We start from the raw sequence: 14,799 nt of genomic DNA on the forward strand, positions 1-14,799 counted from the left end.
CAGTCACCGGTCTGTTTGCAACAATGAACGAGCAGATGCCTGACGTGAATGAATATGCCGGATATCTTATTAAAGCGGTCGTTGGATATACTGGTACTCAAGACAAGCTTACCACTATCGTTTGCATGACCTGTGGGGAAAACTTCACGTCTTCTTTTCCTGATGTGAACGGAACTGTGGCATGTGGGAACCTCAAAATGTGGGAGTGGGCCTATCCTTATGGCGGTGACATTTATGTTTATATGAGCTGCTATAAATGCTCCAAGGAATATTCGCAGCAAACCATGGATCAAAACATGGTTTTGGAATTGACAACAGCAATGACAGAGAAGTTGTCGGAGTCCAATCCTGAGCCAGCACTGAACCCTTATCTTTACAAGACAGTCATCGCAATATGGGGTGTTGACGCGAAGGCCGTTACTGTTCTACGAGACCTGCATGACCGAACTTGATATTGAGAACAGGACGAGTATCGAGACTAGAAACCCTGTGAACTTGTTGAATCAAATATAAAGCCAAGAAATCATTCGAATATACCCTCCTCCTATATCATTGGGCTTTTGAGGCGCCGGTTATGCACCCCATTGGATAGATATCTGTCTCCGCAAATGGGTTATGGTGGTAGCCGATTCTGTCCCCTGACCTCTTTCGACCAGCCAAGAGAAAGGCAAATAATTCGCTTTGTTTTCCATAGCTTCCACCCATGTCTCAAGGGTAGGACAATCGTTATTGAGCGAGTCGGGGAGAGGGCTGGGACCGTGGGATTGGGGAACCGAAATGATGCTTTCGAAAGGAGGGTGGTAGGTATTGGTAGCCATGGCGAAGACTGTGCGTAATGTACTTTGGGACGCTTTAATTTTCTCTGATAGAACCAATTCAAAGTATCAGTCATGTTGTCGTCAACAGAAGACGAAAGGCATTGCTCACGACAAAAAACAGGAAGAGAAACAGACACGGAATACCAAGTAACCATAGTGCCGAGTAGATTCTTTTCCCCTCTCAGTTTCAGCAGCCTAACTCTTCTTGAGGCTGTTGTGTTCGAGCAAGTTCCGTTAGGTGAAAGGGGCTTCCGCTGCTGTGTGTATACTGAATCACCAGCCAGATTCAGTCGCGTGAAGGCTTGACGCGAGGCACCATGAAGCCTTGATGCTTTGAGCTCTTCGAGATCAGCTAAGGTGGAAGATTATCCTCTCATGCGCGAAGCTTTCATTGTACACGAGAACATGCTTCTGTTAGCTCAAGGTTTCTTAGGAACAAAGCAATCGACGGGAAAGACAATCAGTTTGGTTGAGATGGCGCAAAGCAGAGACCTGAATCTTACCTGAAGAGGACGGAGGGCAAAGACTCCCCAAGGTGCTGTGTCTTCTTCAGTGGCTGAAAGTAACACAGGGCTTGGTGGGATGGATTGAGTAATCCGAGATCAGGTGCTGAAGGGGGCAGCCTGAGTTAGCCGGAACACCTTTCGTCCGTCCCGATCCAGACATTTACCCACGCAAGAGATTGATTGCAAAGATGCAGGGCTGATAAACTTGACGATGGATGTATCATGCAAGCATTTCATCGCAACCAGTTCACACAATGGCAAGCCCACGTGTGAGAAGGCATGCGCAATCAATACTGTGGTCAACATGGCGGCACATTGAGCGTACTGTACCACCTCAACTCATACTACTTACGCCCAGACACAAAGCATTCTTCGCAGAGGTGCTTTTTTCTTCCAGTACAGCTTCCTTTTGCATACTGCCCACTGTCTCTCGCCTTTATTGTGAGATGAAACATGGGTCCAGAACCCTCTGGCTTAATCACGACCGCATCAAATCAGTTTCACAGTGAGCTTTGTACCTCCTGGTCAACTTTTCTATCATACTGACATCCAACTATACATAGCCCGCAATATCCAACCTCGCGAAAAAGCTCTCCGCGCCGAGTCCTCCCATTGATGTCGAGAAGCCGTGCTCCTCCGAAGTAATCTCCGCTTCAAATCAAGCCCCTTCCACGATACCAAAAGGGCCTCGCTTGCCAATAACAGGTGGCCCTCAGCTTTCTTTGAAAAGCGAATTGGTGGCCTCATTGATGTACAGGTGGTGTACCGGCGCAGAATAGCCTATGAGCTTCCTCGGGGAAAGCGCAACAATCGAAAAACATACAATTCAGCAAGTCGGTTTCCGCTTTCTTCGCGATCCCTTTGATACAATGGGCATGCATATTACCAGCCAGAGAGAACCAGAGGGGCGCATTTTCACCCGTTGATCAAACTCGCATGGTGGCATTTACACATGATCATTCTGGGGTGAGTTAAAGTTACAGTGAGGTGGAATCATAGCTGTGTGGCAAGATCGTTAGATACAAAGAAAAAGACCACCTTTGAATCTAGTCTTTTCAGCCAAGAGATGGCATAAGGGAGGCTATAGCAACTGTGTTGATATGAAGCGTCTAATCTTTCGTCTTTGACCGAAGTCATAACACCAACCCCCCGGGTCGTCCGAACAGGAGCGTCAGTTTGGCAAGTAGACTATGACACAAGCATAATTGAACGCGAAGAAGTAACATTGTAGAATTGCAAATCAAATTGTTTCAGTGTTTCTGTTCCAAGTATGTTCCCCATTTGTCACATTGTAAGCCAGCCATAGCTCATTGAAAAGTGTCTCGGACTCTAGGTTAAAATATTGTGTTCACTGCGTTATTATTCTGAATCAGCCCTGATATTCACAGGAGTGGACCAAATGTACGTACCATTCCAGGTCCTCCATTTCACGTAGGAGTAGGAGCTCTTCTACCTCATGGATATCTTGGACCTCGATACCAGGAGACCACAGAGCTTCACGGAGCTTCAGGAACGGAAGCTTTGCGCCTTGGATTCCTTGTAATATGTAACAAAGCGCCCCGCGGGTATCTGAGACAATCAGTCCCAAATTCGGAAAATGTATATTGAACTCACGTACCGTGTTTCTCCAACCCCATTAAAGTGAGGCCGGTTGACGACGTAGTTGGCAGTAGCGGGCCCATCACCCCCATCCAGAGTGTCAGGATATATGCACATGTCTTTAGGTCCAAGCTTTGTAGGACATGAAGATAAAAATACTCCCGGAAACGAGTGCCGTTCGATCTAAATCTTGTCAGTATACTCCTCAATACCTTACAATCATCCACCGAAAGTCGGCCATTGACCCATGAGAAGGTTATCCCCTCTGAATTGCGATTATTAGAGTTAGGTGATGGCAGCCAGTTTTTCTTAATTGGTCGCACAAAATGGAGGTTCGGCTCGTTGGGCTGGAGAGGAACATAGCCGGTAGCTTTCTCATTCCATTGTCTCCTATGTAAATCAGGTGTTAGCTATATCATGGTAAAGGAAGCTGTTTCCTTACTTATTCTGCGGCTGTTCCTCAAATCTTATCATCTTTCGTGAGGAAATCTGCACACCGCTGGAATTTGCCATGTGGATTGAGGCTGCAATGGAGTGGTTTGTGGACATTGTGTGAGCGTGCCCGTCAGACTCCCGAAACCTAGTACCCGTGCCATCATAAAGGGAATTGCCAACCGCCTCGACCTGGGAGGAGATATGACGTGCTTCAATGTAATTGTGTTGTTGGACATTGAACGGAAAACTCCTGAGTTGATTCGACGCGGTAATAGATGGATTCGTCTCAGCTGGAGATCTGGTGTTCTCCGAATATACCCATGTATATGGCCCAGAGGCAGGGTAGACCTGATGAAAAGGCCAATCTCCGTTGTTCGTCATGATCTCAAGGCATTCAAACACTGAGATTATTCAGAATGGAATCCAAGTCAGGACAGCAGATCTCCCCCGGTGGGAAGCCAGAGAGCAGGTGCGTTAATGTTTTGGAAAGCCAATATATTCGGCTATATCGGACTTGATGCGCACGCTAAAGGTCCCGACTAAGTCAAATCAGAGGTAATACTCGCCTCTTGAATCCCTTAACAGATGTTATTAACTGCTTTGGGTCGAGGTCTGAACCCTGTGGTGGTCCTCAAAACAGAAGAGGGTATAGTGGGAAGGCCAATGGCTATCCTAGGCCTCTTCAGAAAGGTAGGTTATCAAATGGCTGAACAAAATGAATCGACTCAGGATCCCATTCCAAAGGTTTCAACGCCGAAGGAAAGGAAGCATGTGAGGTTTGCTCCTGTAATAAAATGGTGGGTAGGGATAGGAAGACAGACCAATACCGCCTATTTCTTGGTCACGGGGCACCGGATATCGCTCCTTTTCCACATGCGGAGGGGTCTGTCTGGCTTGCATACCATGCGCCATTGCCACTCTCATATTATTCGCGCAATATTTTTCATTCAAATCCTGCGCGAGACGCTTGTGAGTCTAGACGCGCCATGACCCAAGCTCCAAAGTTACAAGGGCACAGGTCAACCCCTGCCTGCATCCTATTGTGGGGTCAAATGCAGTCCCACTTAGCATCAATACAAGGCTTTTCAGAACGTTACCGTGCTTTGGAAAGTTACCGCGATAATCTGGGCGCTTTGGGTAACATTGTCGAGGAGGTCGCCTAGTAACCGTTGATGATGCTTCCTAACCTATATTACTTAAATCCCGGCATCTGTTTAACCCAGAATACCCATTGACTTCAGATAAACAATGCCGCCGACTGCCATATTACCCTCTTCTGCCGCCGCCTTTACTCCACGAGCGCCGTCCATAGTGGTGCTGAATGATAATGTATCCTGGTTAGTACAGATTTTCAAGCGAGTGAATCTGGCTAGGCGACCTTTGAACAATCTCAAACAGCGAACCAGCTACCTCAGTGAGAAACTGTCATCGAAGAGCGCAATCTGGGCATTATGCTCGGTGATGTTGGAGAACACGCTTGGGATAATCGACATCGAGTCATGGAGCTCCGTAATGCCAGAAAACCGGCCTTGGATGATCCATATCGAGGCATATGTCGTGCATGTTGACATGGTCTCACGGAGCGAGGTGGCTTTCAAGTTAACCGAAGGGACGATCAATGACCTCAAGAGATTCTATGAAGAATTTCAATCAGTTGATGCAGCTACATACAGGTGGAATTGGCCAGAGAAGCAAGCTCAGCTGGACAAATTGCATAAGGATTTTGTCGAAGCCGTCAACAAGTTCGTTTACCGGACCCACGTCAAGGCTCTGGAAGGGCTAGAAGAAGACGGCTCCGGAGAGCTACTATGTGGTTGCAGTGAGGATGTTAAAGCAGCTATTTTCAAGCTTTTCGTGCCATTGATGCCTCCCCCACGTGTGGTACATTTCCTGCGGCCAGTAGTTCCATTTCTGAGTGGGACTAAGCCAGCTGCACATGTTCCTATCCACCTGTTCGATGGGGACAAGTCACGGAGTACTCAATCAAATGTTCGTACGCCGAGCACCAAGAATCTCCACGATCCAAGCCTGGGGTATGGTTTGGACGCTATTGATGCCGCTTCCCCGATACATTTTGTTGGTAGCCCGCTCTTCATTAGCGCCCGTCTGAGCTATCCATCCAATTTCTCATTTGCCGATGTATCGCTGAATCACGACAGCTTATGTGGAGCTTTTGGTGGAAGCCCTTCTTCCTTTTGTTGATTCTCGAGCTTAAAGCTGCTCTGCTGCCTGCGTGTCTCGGATGTTTGCATTCAATGTCGTTCTCTGTATATCTTCGGATGGAAAGGATCTCCACCGAAGCATGAACAGGGAGCAGATAGGCGAAATGGAAGTGTGGAATCTGATGAGCTGTTCGGAAATATCGGAGGCAGAAGAGGAAGAGGTTAATGAGTCCGCGCTTCGTGGCGAAGCGGTGTTTCGAATGTATATTTGCAAGATCAGCAACTTCTCGGTGTACTTTGTATGCTTTACACATGTTACATTTAGAGGTTGAATTTCATCTTGGGGTGTTATTGGGAAATGAACACTACTTTAGAATAATTGTCACCTCCATGAACGCCGGGATATGGGTGTTAAAAATAGCTAAGAATTGAGTAGTTATCGTTCTGTATAATAGTACAACATTACAAGGATTACAGTTGTATCCACTCTTCAGCCGGTACTAGAGTCATCACTGAATTTTCCTGGCATGCCAGCATTATATTGAGCGCACCTGCATGTTACCTAAGCCAACGACATGGCTTCTGACTCAGGCTCCCAATATCCAGCATGTGGATATGTGTTGGGAGCTGGGGATTTATCATCACAAGTCACCATCGGAGATGCCTTAAACACTAGATCAGGATCCGTATGCTGGCGAATGGTCTGGTAATGATGAGTTCTAGCTTTATATAACCTTGGGTGGAGCAGATCTTACCTCACAATTGGCAGTCTGTCGAAAGATTTATGAGACGGTAGAAGTTTCCATGGTACAACTGTTGCTTTGGAGTCGACCTCTTCTTGGCCTGTTGCGGTGCATATTACGCACGTGGCGGTTCGCATTGCTGCGGACAGAGAAAGATTTGCCACATCCAACATAAGAGCATCGGAAAGGCTTTACATCAGTGTGGGAACGGGAGTGGATGCGCAGGTGGGACGGGTAGGAAAAAGCGCTGTAACATGTACCACAAACATGCGGTTTGTTCTGGTGAGCATCCTTGGGGAGCGCGGTCGCTTTTTTCTGAGTCTGGTGCATGGCTTGGGTCGAATGATGGACCAGTGACATGGTTACAGGGGCTGGACGTCGAAATGTCGTGTTTTTCGAAGGATACGAGCAACTATCTGTTGTAGTGCCGCTGAGGACATTGACAGGTGTAGATTGAGGGGCAACACTGGCTATAGATGAGTCCGAGACGCCTGGGGCATAGGAAGGATTGTCTCCCGAGCCGACCTGGAAAGAAGAGTATCGGTGATGGCTATTGCCGTTGACATGCGGTAGGCTCTCATTGTGGAACAGCTTCGGGTTGTGATCTGGGTTTGTTTCACCGACGTGGGGAAAAGGGCGTCCGAAGCTCTCTCGTTTGGCGTGTAGTCGCTTGTAATGGACTCGAAGATTGTCACTGTGTGAGAAGGTGCAGTGGCACTCAGGAATCCAACAGGCATATGGTTCCTTCTCCAAGTGGCTTTCTTTATGACGTGTGAGGTGCTTTGGGGTGGTGAAATGCTTTGTGTATCCATGTTCGTCGCATTTGACACCCGACGGCTTGACGATAGAGCCCAGCGTCGCTCCACTTGACCTGGAGAGTATGGGCTGCTTCTTGCCGTTAAGGTGCTTCAGGTCCTGATGAACAGAGACATCAAGCCCCTTGTATGGTCGTTGATCTCCACTAGACGACCTATTTAATGATGCGTCCGTACCAAAAAGGGGTTCCAGGTTAAAAAGAGGCTTTGAGAGAATCTGCGGCCCGAATACAGGGTGCTCCGGATGGGAAAAGCAAGGCTCGAACCTTGGAGTATGGGGATAAGTCTCGTCAGGTATGATAGTATGCTGCGTCATGGGATTGTTCGATGGCGTCTGCTGGCACGCTTCGGGTACTGACGTCGAGCTGGAAATGGGTGTCGCTTGGTTTGTGGTACAATGGAATGAGTAGGGAATGCCTAAGACGTGCGAACCTTTAGTAAGACAACCCTCATCTTTGATTGGTGATGAAGCCTGCACAGAACCCCGGTACAGGTCTTGAATACGTAAGGAGAGCCGTTAGCCTTCCCAGAAATGCGATTAAAGCCAAAGAATACGTACAAGGCAATTGGTTCAGTCTCCATAAATGAAGCCTTCGCACTATAATGGCCATTGTGAGTGTCTGTCGGGTTGATGAACTGATGTCGACAATTTGCAAAGATCTGTATAACTGTCGAAAAGGTAACGGCTGCCCGTGATCTCCGCAGAGAATGAAGAAAAGGACTTCTTTTCTTTCTGGTGATTTTAGTCAATCTGGAAAGACAAAAGTTGCTCCAGGTTCGTTTACCTGCCGTAATGGGCCACCATGGGTCTTTTTGTTCGAAAGGATAGTATTTTGTATCCCCCACTGCCAGCATCCATTGTGCAAGTATGGTCCTGCTGTCTATCGGACCGATGTTGTCGAATATATATTCATAGAGCTCCATCAGCGATACGGGAAACCGGGAAGTCGCCCAATACATCCGCACTAAGAGGTTCTCAACCACCCTTTCTATATCCTCGAGGAATTTTTGCCCGAAAGGTAAGTGTGAGCCTAAAGTACAGGGTCAGTGCAGCCTGGTATATGAACGCAGCGGCCTCACAATTTACGAGTCTCTCCATCTTTCAGCCGTCGATCAATCTCGGGTGGTAGCAAGCACTTTCATAATCCAGACCTGTGGCTCTATGTCGTTATATATCCGCAATGTGATGCACAACAGGGGCGGAGAGCAATCGGGCTGTCCGATAATATTTAGCGTCCCTCATTGTACTTTGATCGTCATCACTAAGTACGATTGTCCAACTCCAGGATCGGTTGAACAATTAGAATTGGTTCCGCGATGGGAGGCCAAAGCGAAGTTTCAGTACGACTTCATTAATGTACATAGAAATCTAACGTTACCGGTCGTCCTTACTGTGGATTTCCAACTTCAGGACTTCAGGGCTTGCTGCAGCGTGGTTATTTTTCTTGCCTGAAGCCGATCAGATTGATTTGCTTTTAGACGATAGGGTCACAGCTTCCTATAAATGACCCCTGTAGACACTACTACTACCCAACGGGAAAGACCCAAGGCACGAGCACCACCCAAGGGGTCAATGTGTAAAGCACAAGTATGCAGCCGAGAAGGTAGAATGATTTCAATTATTCACTAAATGGGAAGGGAAGCCCTGTAATGATAATTTTGCTCGAAACAAGGTCCAATGGAAAAGATGCGTGGCGTGCAGCTGCGTGAACTGATCACCAGTCTCGGTGAATGATGGACCTAGCCGGACTTAGAAGGAAAGGGGGAGGGGATCTTTTTTACCGGTATTCCGGGCGTCACAAGTGGTATTAAAAGCCCCAGACACTCATTCCTTCCCAGCTTTTCCTACCAGCGAAGGAGGTTTTAATTCACTGAAATCTATTGGGGTGAAACGGGCCGTAATTACGAGAGCTGACTAACAGCTCCTGGGGCCACAGTATGGAGTTTGCTGATCTCCCGTCAATGCTCGACGGCGTCAGTCGCAAACGATTGGTCGAACTATTATGCCCCACCAATAAGCATGTAGTGGTTAAACGCTGCTCTAGGCCAGCGGCGACAGGCGCTTCAGCCGACCTGTCGGATAAGAATTTCTCAGGGGCCGCTCAGACCTCCTTCGCCTGATCAGGGACTAGGCTTTGGGGCCCACTGTGGTAGGCTCAGGGACTACGAGCAGAAGCAATTACCGATGATGCGGCCGCAGACATTCATGCGAGTCATCGTTTCTTGGCGTGATATTTGCCAGGTTATAAATATGCACCCATCACTGGACTCGACCACAAGCCCAATGTGCAGCTTTCCATGAAGATGGCCACCAATATGCAAAATGACAGTAACGAGCGAAAAGGTATGCTTGCATTGCGGCATCTGTAGGTCTTGGATCTGAACAGCGAGCTAAAAATTCTGCCCTCCAGCTATTGCACATGAATTCTCATTCTCATCCTCGAGCACCGCCTACTCCTTGACAGAAAGATCTAAGGAACCAAAAACGGTTGACCAAAACGAAAATGAAGATGGTTTGCAAACAGATCACCAATGTTGGCGGCCAGAAGAACTCGAAAACATATTACGCGAAAGAGACGAAATTTCAACCTCGAGGTTTTGCAAATTCGGGCTCATCCATGATCAGTATGCCAAGCTCAAGGGATTGCCGGTTTTTCTTGCTCATCAAGAGAAATACCTTCAGAATTCGGAGCATTGGGGGCTGGGCTTGACTCAGATCCTTGATGAGGGTCCTGCTGCAGTCGCTACAAAACTTTTCAGAAGGAGCCGTGACAAATTCACAAGCATTCCTTTCGAAGACTTTGTACGGAAAGCTTCTGGCAACGACTCTGACTGCATTAGGTCTTTTCTCTGGAAATACAGCCTTCTCAGTGTCAAGCTTTATTCCGATTTACTGAAGGCACCGAAACATTGCGATATATTATTGCAGTTGAAAACGGTAAGCCATCATCAACCCAGCAAAACACTCATGTCGCGAATATTCTGACGAATTGCAGGAATTGGAGGAAATGCAATCGGACCCCTTCATACTTGTCACAATCGAGCATACCTGGCAAAACCTACTCATACAACAGCGACGACAACCGCGTGCTTTTATACCACCCAAGGCGATGAAGGGATTGTCACAAAAGCTTGACAAATCACTGGACCGTGTCATCATTAATCCCTTGCAGCAGCTTCTCAAAAGGCCAGCAACTGCCCGCCATATACTGGAGGAATTGGAAGTCTTAAAACACCGCTTTTGTGACTACTACAAAAACTCTGACGTGGACTGGAACCTTGCATTCGATACAAACATCTGGTTTTTAGACCACATTAGATGCGAACAACAAATTTCTACTCTCGCCGAGGCCATAACGAAGGAAGACCACGCTTTGTTCTCCGGATATATCACGCTTGCGTTCAGCAAGAATGAGAATCAATCAAGAGAGCAAAGACAAGCGCAATCTTTATTGAACAGAAGGTGGAATGACTTCAGTAATGGAGTCAAGTATTGTATGGCAGCCGGGATCGATGTGGCTTTGCAAGTTGATCTTCTTGCTGAGGTATGTTAAACGAAGGCACCTCCTCGCCTACAGCTCTGACAAAGTATTGCAGGCCTTTTATCGTCGTCGCAATTACTATTCTCTGACAGCCATCGCTCAGGGTGTTATTAATGTGAGCGGGCTCGCGACAGACACACTAAGGAAATTCGGCAATCTTGTCAATCCAGAGGGCTGCTACAAGTACTATCGACAACACATAAGCGTGAGAACATGCGCGCTACATTTTCTTTCGCCCGCAATTTTCTACTGGGCTCGAGGCGATACCAGATGGGCGCAGAATGTTGTATCGGCATCAGCGTCCTATACTTTGACAGGCCCACGTCCGGGCCCTGAGATGAAGTTCAGTCCATTGGACCTCATGTACGCGGTGAGGGAAAATGGTTCCTCTCACCAACATGGGACTACACCTTGCCAGTTTCTTTTTGTCGAAGCTTTTCTTGTCTGTTTTGGGCTTAGATAGTCTTCTATTGAGATAATAGTCCATTCATTTTGATTAAAAATCTTTTCAATAAATAAGCAGTAATCGAAAGTCGGAAGTATGCACGATCCCTGTCAGATTTACTTCTTCAACCCCCGCGCCACAGCTGTGGTCGGCACTGACATAAATTTCCAGCTAGCAGTGTACCTTCTTCAATGCAGGTCTTTTAGGGCGCTTTGTCAAATCTGTTCCATGTTTTTAGCTGAGGCCAGTGATTTCAAAATATACAAAGGATACCAACCTTCTTTCCCGGAATACTTCGGCAATCGCGAAAGATGGATGATACGATACGGGTCCGGTTCGATTGCGCTTCAAAAGTAACTTTTCATCTCCTGGACGATTCATTGCGGCCCTATAGGAGGAAAGAACTTTTGCTGGATCGGTCGACATGAGGTCTTCGTGTTTTCGATCACCAATATGTCGACAGTGGTCTTGAAAAAGTTCCTTCTTGGTGTTGAAGTATTCAAAGCTTTTTTCAAGACACAAAGGGCATACAAAGAGCATCCCTGATGCTTCTGCAATGCGCAAATAATTTCGGATCATCATCTCAATGGAACCTGACTCTTTAGAGGTTCCCTGTTTAACAACAAACTTGATCTCAAATGCAGATTCTCGATCAGCTTGACGGTCCAGTCCACTGCCTGCAGCCCATTTAATGACATCTCGATAGTTGTTATGGAATGCCGATAAGTCCTTTTCCATGAGCTTTCTATGTAGACCGTCGTTCTCCTTTTGATCCTTCCGACTCAGATGATCTTCCAACGTATAGAAACTGGTTTGAGAACGAAGGCACACAGGGCAGGCATATTTCTTGTTTGCTTCCTTGAATATGCCCTCTATAACAGCAAGTCTGTTTTTGTCTTCCGACATTTGTTGGAAAGTCAAGGCCAGACCACAGATCTGTGAAGTAGAAAAAGACTAGGATAAGTCAAGTCTGAAAACGAGCCTAGGGGATTGAAACCTTTAAATAAATGAGGCACTGTCCCATATGCGACGACCTTATGAGCCTCGATCTGGCACTAAACTGGCGGTGGGGAGACAACACAGCTAGTGAAGCCTTTCCAATGCTCAGGCGGCCTGTACTGCGCTTGCAGATCTTACAGGTTCCTAACTAGGTATATTGGCCTACCGCTGAAGTACAAATCAGACTTAGGCACCACAAATCACCGAATCTTCCATGCCTAGTAACTAATCTAGGTGCAGGTCAGAAGCACGACGCCTGGCGGCTCCGAGTCCAGCGGTGGAGATGAAACGGAAGCACCCCTGCTAGACCTAAGACTAAGCTGCTAATATAATTAGCTCTGGAACTAGTAAATCTCGAGTGATCTCCAATGGTTTGATTCTGGTTTTTGAGGTAATCACTAGTTTATAGCTATTCTCGATTACTTGCATACCGAGCTTCCAAGCATATCCACTCCGTATCGAGAACTTTGCACCTAGCTTGGCGGTTCAGATCCCGGTCCCGTGGGTTTGTTGACTTGTCTCCCTCCAATATCCGATGTGGCTCAATGAACACGGTCTTGCGAGATCCATCGACCATCTTCGCATTAAAAAGTAGATACGCCTGGACCTCTTGGTAGCAATTGAGTTCTCCCATGTAAGTGTCTAGCATTTTGAGGTGGGGCGGCTTTGTAGGGCCGATCCGTGAATTGGCTAGCAATCTATCCACTTAGCGGTTTCCATTGGTAGTGATCAAAGTTCGATATCTTACTTCTGGAGGGATTGCGAGGCCATTTTGTACAGGTACCTTCGACTGGTAGTTCCAGGGAAAGGTATGGTGTTTAGTGGGAGACCCCGGTTGTATAGAAACGCGGGTTAAAGTATAAGATGGGCGAGCTGGCACGGGTGGAGGGTCGGTGACTGTAGGCGTATTGTACACCAGTGGCGGAGGACATGTAGGTAAATTGGATTTATGTACGATTGTGTCGTTCTCACCTGGGGGTGGATGGCTTTCCCAGAAGGACGATATTTTGTTGGCAGATCGAGAAATGAAATCGGCTAGAAGGAAACCACATAGAAATCCTCGTGAAGAAACCCATGGATCTCAAGTTACAAAATGAATCGCTGTTGAAGGGGACAAATAACCGGGCTTCGCAAGATCCTCGTCGAAAACGCAGGGCAGCGTAGTGGATTATCTGCGGCAACGAGACTGCTATCAACACACACGACTATATACCCCTGAATCGTACCAATGTTTCGTATGGTACCCCGACCGTCATCATTGGCAAGGGTTCTCTAACTTCAGGGCTTGCTGCTGCATGGTTGTTTCCTGCTTGAAGCCGATCAGACAGAATTGCTTTTTGGAGGCCAAGGTGAAAGTGGTGAAAGTTTACTCAACGTACTTGAGAGGTTTGGAATACAAAGCCCACACTGTCATCATAGCCATCTTTGTGCACTTGAGATGCGGTGCGGTTCTGGACAGTGCGGTGCTAGATGGTGCGGTGCTAGATGGTGCGGTGCTAGATGGTGCGGTGCTAGATGGTGTGGTGGACGGTGCGGTGCTAGATGGTGCGGTGGACGGTGCGGTGCTAGATGGTGCGGTGCGGGACGGTGCGGTGCTAGATGGTGCGGTGCTAGATGGTGCGGTGGACGGTGCGGTGCTAGATGGTGCGGTGCGGGACGGTGCGGTGCTAGATGATGCGGTGCTAGATGGTGCGGTGCGGGACGGTGCGGTGCTAGATGGTGCGGTGCTAGATGGTGCGGTGTACGGTGCGGTGCTAGATGGTGCGGTGCGGGACGGTGCGGTGCTAGATGGTGCGGTGCTAGATGGTGCGGTGGACGGTGCGGTGCTAGATGGTGCGGTGCTAGATGGTGCGGTGGACGGTGCGGTGCTAGATGGTGCGGTGCGGGACGGTGCGGTGCGGGACGGTGCGGTGCTAGATGATGCGGTGCTAGATGGTGCGTTGCCACACGTTGGTTACTTCTTCATAACGTGTCTCCGATACCGGTCATCATCTTACAAATTTACCTATCAAAGACTGTCGACAAGAAGTCAGAACCGTGTGTGAATGGCTTAGGATCCTGCCGTTGGATTTAGCCAACGATGCGCCGGTAGTACATGAAAAATCGGGTTCTTTTATGTTTAAAGTTGGTCGTGCAGGCATTATTTGTTAGTCCGCAATATAGTCTTGCAATTGTGCCGTTTGGTAAACTGCTTGAATTTATACAGACTCACGACCTCGGAGTCGCTTTGTACAGTATGATGTGCCAAGAAGTAATCTAGAGATCTGAATGAATACGCTTATATAATCGATAAGCCGAGGGGACACAACGAAAAGTGGTATTGTACGACATAACACAGCTCAAATATACCGACACTTGATAATGATCACGCGCAAAATATAATCACGCTTAAGCACGCTTTTCTATTAAACCACGTGGGCTTTTAAATCATGTTTTGACGGTATATTTTCTAATTTGCTGTCAGCCATGGATTACGGCTTCCTTACTAGGCCTATTATCTGCGTAGGCCCATCAAAATTGATAGATGGAAAGTGCAGAAAACGTCCAAACCTATCACTGGTAATTGATACCCATCCGGTGGTGTGCAGAGTCCCATATATCAGGTAATCGAAATGTGGCTGACTAATTTACCGTCCTCCCAATTGGCTATCTTGTCAAGACCCCACTCGGTTCAGTCACCCCTCCTCCTCAGCGGAAATGCTGCCCAACAAGCAAAGATCTTGATTCACTCTTCA

At 47.6% G+C, this 14,799-nt stretch overlaps 7 protein-coding genes across 7 annotated transcripts; 4 read left to right on the forward strand and 3 right to left on the reverse strand.

The window, feature by feature from the left end:
• Nucleotides 1-23: 23 nt before the first annotated feature.
• N7446_007879 (uncharacterized protein) lies at nt 24-452 on the forward strand (the record flags this gene model as incomplete). Its single annotated transcript, XM_058516624.1, has 1 exon — nt 24-452. One exon carries the CDS (start codon nt 24-26, stop codon nt 450-452), a length of 429 nt encoding a protein of 142 aa, XP_058370270.1.
• Nucleotides 453-2,653: 2,201 nt separating this feature from the next.
• On the reverse strand, nt 2,654-3,472 carry N7446_007880 (uncharacterized protein; the record flags this gene model as incomplete). The annotated part of the gene is made up of 4 exons (XM_058516625.1): nt 2,654-2,675; nt 2,734-2,893; nt 3,141-3,313; nt 3,366-3,472. The coding sequence occupies 4 exons, from the start codon at nt 3,470-3,472 to the stop codon at nt 2,654-2,656; spliced, it is 462 nt and encodes a 153-aa protein (XP_058370271.1).
• Nucleotides 3,473-4,606: 1,134 nt separating this feature from the next.
• N7446_007881 (uncharacterized protein) lies at nt 4,607-5,560 on the forward strand (the record flags this gene model as incomplete). The annotated part of the gene is made up of 1 exon (XM_058516626.1): nt 4,607-5,560. One exon carries the CDS (start codon nt 4,607-4,609, stop codon nt 5,558-5,560), a length of 954 nt encoding a protein of 317 aa, XP_058370272.1.
• A 522-nt stretch (nt 5,561-6,082) lies between these two features.
• Nucleotides 6,083-7,689, reverse strand: N7446_007882 (uncharacterized protein; the record flags this gene model as incomplete). The annotated part of the gene is made up of 4 exons (XM_058516627.1): nt 6,083-6,223; nt 6,276-6,290; nt 6,387-7,573; nt 7,638-7,689. 4 exons carry the CDS (start codon nt 7,687-7,689, stop codon nt 6,083-6,085), a joined length of 1,395 nt encoding a protein of 464 aa, XP_058370273.1.
• A 1,893-nt stretch (nt 7,690-9,582) lies between these two features.
• Nucleotides 9,583-11,083, forward strand: N7446_007883 (uncharacterized protein; the record flags this gene model as incomplete). Its single annotated transcript, XM_058516628.1, has 4 exons — nt 9,583-9,703; nt 9,748-10,016; nt 10,075-10,623; nt 10,676-11,083. The coding sequence occupies 4 exons, from the start codon at nt 9,583-9,585 to the stop codon at nt 11,081-11,083; spliced, it is 1,347 nt and encodes a 448-aa protein (XP_058370274.1).
• A 1,211-nt stretch (nt 11,084-12,294) lies between these two features.
• Nucleotides 12,295-12,713, reverse strand: N7446_007884 (uncharacterized protein; the record flags this gene model as incomplete). Its single annotated transcript, XM_058516629.1, has 2 exons — nt 12,295-12,373; nt 12,496-12,713. The coding sequence occupies 2 exons, from the start codon at nt 12,711-12,713 to the stop codon at nt 12,295-12,297; spliced, it is 297 nt and encodes a 98-aa protein (XP_058370275.1).
• Nucleotides 12,714-13,359: 646 nt separating this feature from the next.
• N7446_007885 (pentapeptide repeat-containing protein) lies at nt 13,360-14,109 on the forward strand (the record flags this gene model as incomplete). Its single annotated transcript, XM_058516630.1, has 1 exon — nt 13,360-14,109. One exon carries the CDS (start codon nt 13,360-13,362, stop codon nt 14,107-14,109), a length of 750 nt encoding a protein of 249 aa, XP_058370276.1.
• Nucleotides 14,110-14,799: the final 690 nt, after the last annotated feature.

This window comes from Penicillium canescens, assembly GCF_028828765.1.
Source record: "Penicillium canescens strain IBT 15451 chromosome Unknown utg000005l_segment0_segment0, whole genome shotgun sequence".
Taxonomy (NCBI): domain Eukaryota; kingdom Fungi; phylum Ascomycota; class Eurotiomycetes; order Eurotiales; family Aspergillaceae; genus Penicillium; species Penicillium canescens.